The sequence below is a fragment of the Cyprinodon variegatus genome, unplaced genomic scaffold, assembly GCF_000732505.1.
Source record: "Cyprinodon variegatus isolate N-32 unplaced genomic scaffold, C_variegatus-1.0 Scaffold512, whole genome shotgun sequence".
In the NCBI taxonomy this organism is placed as follows: Eukaryota; Metazoa; Chordata; class Actinopteri; order Cyprinodontiformes; family Cyprinodontidae; genus Cyprinodon; species Cyprinodon variegatus.
The window spans coordinates 175737-183742 of NW_015150965.1; the positions used below are offsets into that span (position 1 = coordinate 175737).

General features: G+C 38.7%; 1 protein-coding gene across 1 annotated transcript in view; it reads right to left on the minus strand.

Moving 5' to 3' along the window:
* nhs (NHS actin remodeling regulator) overlaps nucleotides 1–1275 on the minus strand; it is an 86280-nt gene extending 85005 nt beyond the window's left edge. Inside the window, exon 1 of the mRNA XM_015390778.1 lies at nucleotides 826–1275. Within this exon, the coding sequence (XP_015246264.1) occupies nucleotides 826–1108 (283 nt within the window). The 5' untranslated portion in view covers nucleotides 1109–1275. The remainder of the gene's footprint in view (nucleotides 1–825) is intronic.
* Between the last annotated feature and the right edge of the window lie 6731 nt (nucleotides 1276–8006).

Sequence of the window (8006 nt, forward strand, 5' to 3'; positions counted from 1 at the left end):
ACACTAAGCATACTTGTAGCGACAGTGGAGAGGAAAAACTCCCTCTTAACAGGAAGAAACCTCCAGAAGAACCAGGCTCAGTGTTCTGCTGGAGACAGAACACTGAGTAATATAAGCTTTATTAATGATTAAAACAATTATAGTGGCAAAATGGAGATGCATATTTGTTACTACGTGTGAAAATATTAAAATTAGATATGATTTTAACTTAAAAGTTTTTTTTTTTAACTGAAAAAATCCTTTTGAGTATAAAGAGAATGCCCAATAAGATCCCTATTTGAATGCTGAATTAGGTTCCTAAATAGGGCCTAGAATAAAGCTCTATCCTGACTGAGTCAGATCTATATTGAGGCCAACTTCTGATGAAGTTAGAGGGAAAACAGAGGAAGCGCTTCCCGCACGGAGCAAAGTGCGTCAGCCACAATGTTAGCGGACAGAGGCTTGTTATAAAGTCACAATAACAGAACCACTGAAGGACGTCCATGGGAAGAGCAACAGCAGCTTAATAACTGGTTTAAAGGAGCTGATGACATGAGGTGGAGTCCGCGTCATGCGCGGTTCTGCCAGAAAGGCTGCTGCAACTAAAACAAATTTCTCAGACTTTAAAAAGTTGCTCAATCTTTACGCAGTGACTTTACTTTAGCTGTATGTGTTTATCTAAAATAAGTCTCCTTATATAGCTGCTAATTTTTTATCAGAAGTTATGTTATAAGTGAGTTTCAAACGTGTAAGAGTTGTTAAAAATGATGCGCAGGCTCTACTGAGGAGAGCCGCGCGCAGGAAGGAGGAGACGCGCGCGCGGAGTGGAGCTGGGTCTGTACTCACGCACTGCCTCCTGTTTAGGGTCCAGCTCGGAGCAGCACTGCTGGAGTTGGGTAATTTTCCCCTGCAGCCCCCTGACCCGCTGGTTGGTGGTCGCCAGGTCGTTTTCCAGCTCTTGGAAGATGGAGCAGGCATGTTTGGCCAAGTCCGACAGCTGCCGCAGGGTCCGGGACAGAGCCACATTACTGATGGACACCAGATCCTCGAAAAGCAGAGCCTCCTCCTCGCTTGGGCTTTGATACCTGCACAGTAAATGTGGCTCCACGACTCTTTTGGCAAATGGCATGTTGCTGCGGAGTGGAGAGGGGAAGAAATCCAGCAAAAAGTCACCCAAGAGTGAGCAGAAAGCTGCTGTCTCCGCACACTCCCTGATCCAGGGTTGGTGAACTCAGCTGCGGCTGATGGCCCCCATCCTTTCATTTGTCAGGGAGAGGACTGCTGTGCTCCTCGCTGCTGCGCCGGGTCATCTGCTGCCCCAATGCTGGTTTGTTTTTCACTCCTCTAAACTAGAGGTGGTTTTTAAAAAATGGCAGCGGGAAGACCTGGGATGGATTTCCATGGTGGAGTGGATCAGGATTCCCTGCTGGGAGGGAGAAAGAGGTGGAAAGAAGAGGCCTGGAGTAGTGAGATGACAAAAAACACCAGTAAAAAATACTAATAGTTGATTTTTAGGAGGAAAAAAAAAGATTTTATTTTTTTATGTATTAGTTTTTTTTACATGTGACCTAATATTTTCTTATTTTCGTTTTTATAAACTCAGAGGTGACACTATTATTGCTTTTCCTTGTTGACAATAATAATGTACGGTATATCCCCAACCCCCAGAGGTGTACAAATACAAATACTTTGTTACCTTACTTAATTAGAAATTTTAGTTGAGTATCCACCCATGCATTTTCCATCACACTTATTCCTAGTGTCTATCTCCAGCTGTCCATGGGCAAGAGACGGTGTCCACCCTGGACAGGTTGCCAGTCCATCACAGGGCAACACAGAGACAAACAACCATTCACACTCACACCCAATAGTCATGTTTTTGGACAGCAGGAGGAAACTGGAGTACCCGGAGATAACCCATGTAGGCTCAGGGAGAACATGCTAACTCAAAGCAGAAAGACCCCCAGGCCAGGAATTGAACCCAGAACCTTCTGCTTTCAAGTCAGTGCTAACCCACCGTTCCACTGAGCAGCCTTTTACTGGAGTAATTTTTTTTTTACAACTTTTTACTTTAACTCCTTTTCATACAAATATCTCTGCTTTATATTCCTTCCATTTAGAAAATAGGCTGAAAATAGGCTCATGGTTTTGTTTCCAACCATCCATCCATTTTCTGGCACACTTAATCCCAAGTGGGGTCACGAGGGGTGCTGGTGCCTATCTCCAGCTGTCCACGGGCGAGAGGCAGATACACCCTGGACAGGTTGCCAGTCCATCACAGGGCATTTAGAGAAGCCAACTAACCTAATAGTCATGTTTTTGGACTGTGTGAGGAAGCCGGAGTTAGTTCTGTTTCATTTAAGCTAATTTAAATTATGTCCTACTGTTATTTAAAAAAAACAAAAAAAAACAAAAAACTTAAAAAAAAATTTTTTCATCCAGATTAGTTTCTTTGTGGTTGGACTTGGTGCTACACAAACTTGTTGGTTGACACAGTCAAAAAGTGTTTAAAGATGATGAAAGTTGAATTGGACACTGTTGCCATTAGTTATAAATCTGAGAGAACTACCTATAAGGAAGTTAGCATCCAAAATTGTAGAAAAGAAAAATTCCTTTAATAGGGTAGTGCAGTAACCATCCAACCATCCATCCATCAATCCATCCATCCATCCATCCATTTCAAAAACACTTTTAATCCCAAGTGGGATCACGAGGGGTGCTGGTGCCTATCTCCAGCTCTAAATGGGCGAGAGGCAGGGTACACTGTGGACAGGTCACCAGTCCATCGCAGGGCAACACAGAGACAAACAGGATAAACAACCATTCACACACACCTAAGGACAATTTTAGAGAAACCAATTAACCTAACAGTCATGTGGACTGTGGGAGGAAGCTGGAGTACCCAGAGAGAACCCACGCATGTTAAGGGAGAACATGCAAACTCCATGCAGAAAGACCCCAGCCCGAACCCGGAACCTTCTTGCTGCAAGGCAGCCACTGAGCAGCCGTGCAGTACCCAGTATGAAGTTTAAAGCATCCGTCCTTAATATTTTTCCTCCATTACTTTTTGTCTATAGAGCAATTAATGTTCTTATTTTGAGGACCCACCCCCAAAAAAAGAGTGAAAGTAGGAAAATGATAATGAATAATAATAATAAAAAAAAAATAGATGAGGTTACTCATGTAGCTCACCAAGTACCTCATTATTAAAGTTTTTCCAGGTCTTGACATAAATATTAGTCTCAGTTTAGTTCATCAGACCCCTATAATACAGTGAGAACCCATGAGACCCTAATTAGACAGGGCATAGATGCTTTACCTCTAACCTGTTTATGAAAAAGAAACCATGACATGTCTGAATTGGTGTCATCCTCCATTCATTTTACACAAAAGAGACAATAATGCTGTTTAAATGCTCATCAAACCTGCAGCACAGCAGGTATTTCCACAAAAATTGAAGTCAAATTTAGTTACTAATCCTGATAGACACAAATCCTTGAGCTTAAAGGGGTTTAAAAGCATATTTGCAGTTAGGGTTGTCCGCAAATTTAACAGGATTTCCTTTCCTGAACATGATGCATCTCTGTATTGGTTGAGGGATGAGGCTGCTTTCACCTCAGTGTAAAGGCCTGATAGGCGGACTGAACCACATTCACTTTTGCTGAATGAGTATTTAGCTAAATCCCACCAGCTGACGGAGCCAGAATGGAAAGAGGTGCTGGTGTGTAAGCTCATCCTGTGGCCTAGCTAATGTCCACACCAGAAATGCAGCCTTTGCAAAGCCTGGCTGGGGGACAAAGGAGGGTCCAGAGACGTGGCGCATGGCGTCACCTTAGAGTAATGTTGCCAAAACAAAAGAGCGAACTTGGACAAATAAAAGCTGGGGATCTATATAGTGAGAGGAATCGGCTTCATCGTGTGGACTGTAATACACTTAGTGTCAAGTTACTGCAACAGTTTCCACTTACTTTATGTTTGAGTCACTTCAACACATTTTTGTTACTGTACATTTCTGTTGACTTGGATCTATGCTTGAGAGCATCACATCTTATTGTCTCCAAGTATTTGCTTCATTAATTGTAATAACTATGGTATTAACCTAGCAGTAGACTAAGTGGAAGTCAGCAGGGGCTGCAATTATATTAAGAAGGCATATACTTAGAGTCAACACACAACTGACATGTAGTAGTTTCCTTGTGCTGTGCAGCTGTCATCTGGCAATGCAAAGCCAACACATTTAAGTGGTATTTATAGTTGAGTGAGAAAGGCCCAGAGCTAAGCCGTCTGATTTCATGAATGCTTGCACCTCTCTCTCGATGTGCCTTAGAAACAAAACCTACAGCATGGGTGGAGACCCTGGATAATGCAGCAGGTAAATATTGGTTATACTGCAGGGCCTGCAAGAGCTGTGCTGTTGTCTGGCCAACTCCTTCAGTTTCTTATAAGGGTGAGCTGTGCATTAGTCCCCCTTTAGACAAACGCCAGCACTCTTAAGTGGCCACTCTTGGATTAGGGATCACTTTAACATTGCTTTCTGTTGAGGTGATTTTAGGTCTGTAAAGACACTCAGAGGGTTCTGCTTGTGTTGGGCTCTTAGCTAGATTTGCAGAATACTTCACAGCCTCAAAATATGTAATTTGCAGCTTCTGCAAGAGAAACCTCTATGAAGACCACACACCATTTCACAATCCCAGGCATCTTGTAAATTAAAGTAAAAAAAACACACACACACAACAAAAACAGGAATATATTGGCAAAATATTCACTGTGCAATCTGTTATAATGCATCAAAGAAATAAAAAAAAAAAACTTCTTTAAACTAGTGTAACAGTAAAACTGGCACCAGAGTTTGAGTTAAAAAAAAACCCAGAAAGACAGCAACTTTTCTAGTGAAATGTGCACATCATACAAATCATTAGAGGTAACATTCTAAGCCATGTTGTTCTGTACTTTTATCCTCCATACTCAAGGTTTTTGCCTAAGGCTGTTACTAGTGTGCGTTCATAACTTTTTTAAAGGAAAAAGAATCTGTAGCACCTTTATCTGCTTTAGGTCATGTATGAGGGGACTTTTGCTACACCCCTTAAATTTAAAAATCAGAAGAAATTGACAATCAGACTCCTTGGAATGTGTGCAAACTACTACATGCGCTGTAAACCTTCACATGTAGAAACTAACAACATATCAGAGAGGAGAACATAAGTCAGAATCGTGGTATTTTACATGTGCTGCATGTAAAATATGTAATTTGCAGCTTCTGCAAGAGAAACCTTTATGAGGACCACACACCATTTCACAATCCCAGGCATCTTGTAAATTAAAGTAAAAAAAACACACACACAACAAAAACAGGAATATATTGGCAAAATATTCACTGTGCAATCTTTTATAATGCATCAAAGAAATACGGAATACCGTCACATTGTTTAAAAAAAAAACTTCTTTAAACTAGTGTAACAGTAAAACTGGCACCAGAGTTTAGTTAAAAAAAAACCAGAAAGACAGCAACTTTTCTAGTGAAATTTGCACATCTTATACAAATCATTAGAGGTAACATTCTTAGCCGTATCGTTCTGTACTTTTATCCTCCATACTCAAGGTTTTTGCCTAATGCTGTTACTAGTGTGCGTTCATAACTTTTTTAAAGGAAAAAGAATCTGTAGCACCTTTATCTGCTTTGGGTCATGTATGAGGGGACTTTTGCTACACCCCTTAAATTTAAAAATCAGAAGAAATTGACAATCAGACTCCTTGGAATGTGTGCAAACTACTACATGCGCTGTAAACCTTCACATGTAGAAACTAACAACATATCAGAGAGGAGAACATAAGTCAGAATTGTGGTATTTTACATGTGCTGCATGTAAAATATGTAATTTGCAGCTTCTGCAAGAAAAGACCACACACCATTTCACAATCCCAGGCATCTTGTAAATTAAAGTAAAAAAAAACACACACACACAACAAAAACAGGAATATATTGGCAAAATATTCACTGTGCAATCTGTTATAATGCACGTGTCATTGATGTTTAAAATGCCTTATCCTCTAAAGGCAGTGGTGTGTTCCCTATATATAACTAATAAGATATTATAGTTGCAAGTGCATGCTTATACTGAAAAATTAGCTTTCCTGAACCTAAAAAATGTGCATCCACATTCCCTTAAATGAATAATAAAAACTAGACTGAGGAGCAATAGTATAAGCAGACTTTACTTAGGTGTGCTGCAGCTGCTAAAAACAGACCAAAAAGCAGGTCTTCTAGTTCAGTTATGGAACCAAATCCCATTTATTCTCTCCATGAGGGAGACATCTTGTCTTCTTTTAACACGCTTAAAACCTTCCAGTCTCATTAAAGTTCACAATTAAGGAAGCTCAGAATGTCCTGACCTAACAATAAAGGTAAAAAAGTTAAAGAAACTCAATCTGCTTTTTTTTTAATACATCCCCTCACGTAGCTGCATGTCCTACATCATACACATATGTAAAGATTTACTTAAAAAAGAAAAGAAAAAAAAATAAATCTGTCTTTAGATAAATCAAACTGGCATGTAGCCTTTTGGCATAAAATATAAATCTGTGGTATGATAAATGCAGCAGTAATTCTCTGTTTAGGTGCTACTCAAATGCTGCATTATCGACCCAGTAATAATTCATGCCATTCTACATTATGCTGATGCTCTGTCTGCATCTAACAATCCACTCCTCACACTATGCTTGAAGTGGCTCCAACAGTAGAGTTCCAACTTTTTTCTTGAATAACCAGCAAGTAAACATCTGCCTCTTTGAGGCCTGCATTGACTGGAAAGCACCGAGCTTTCATCTCTAAATGGGCTTCTTTAAGATAACAGAGCTTGGTGTTTCCTTTCCTTAGATAGGAAACTTTTAATCTCTCTGTTTGACTTGATTGAATTATCTCTGTAAAGTTCCTTCAGAAAATGTGTTGTTATTGGGGCTATAAAAATGAACTAAACATTTTATGTTTTCATCTTTCCGTCATTAGCAGCAGTGTAGGAAAGTGTGACAGCAGCTTTATTCTAGATACAAGACAAGATAATTTATGATTTACTAAATCAGAAGCTAATTTGGGTTTAATTGGAATTCTTATAAATGATTTAAACACAATTATCTTGAAATAATAATTATTATTCATGAAATTATTTTTTTTATGAAGATAGTGGTATGATTGAAAAATTGACTAAATTTGATCAAATGGTAACTTAAAAGGATATTTTGTGGAATTTATTATGACAACAATAAAAGTATAAAAGCCATGGTGACAACAAAAAAGGTTAAAACTATTTACTAATTATAAATGAGCCTATAAAAAAAACAACAGCTTAATAACAAAAAAAGCATGCAATAAATAAATCTGCTGTCATGGAAACTATTTGGAGAAATAAAGTAACACTAAAACCCTGTTTTATAAGTTTAAGGGTTAGCAAACACTAAATTATAGAATTGACTCTCAAAATAAATCAGTATCAATTTAAATTAAAAAAAAATACAGATAATAAATGTTTTATTGACAACTCCTAACAGGACGATTCTGCTGCTTCTGCTAATACACACTACAGTGAGGACTATCATCAGATTTCTGTCAGAAAAATAAATCATCTTTGCAGTTTAATGGAAAGTTCTGCAGGTTTTTCCAACCCTTTATATCATTTAGAGCACATGTGTCAAACTCAAGGCCCGCGGGCCAAATGTGGCCCGCCACATCATTTTATGTGGCCCGCTAGAACTCCCACAGCCGTCATTTTGATGGTTCTGAGATTTTAAAGGGAAAGAACTATATTTAAAATTAAATTTATGTTGCTCATGTTAACTCACTTTTCCAGTTTCTATATTTCCTTCATTTTCCCTTTTTTTTTTTTAAACAATGTGACAGTATTCCGTCTTTGTTTCGAAGCATTTCAACCCACGTCTTAAAAAAAAAAAAGGGAAAATGAAGGAAATATAGAAACTGGAAAAGTCAGTTAACATGAGCAACATAAATTTTAATTTTTAAAAAAAAATTTTTTTTT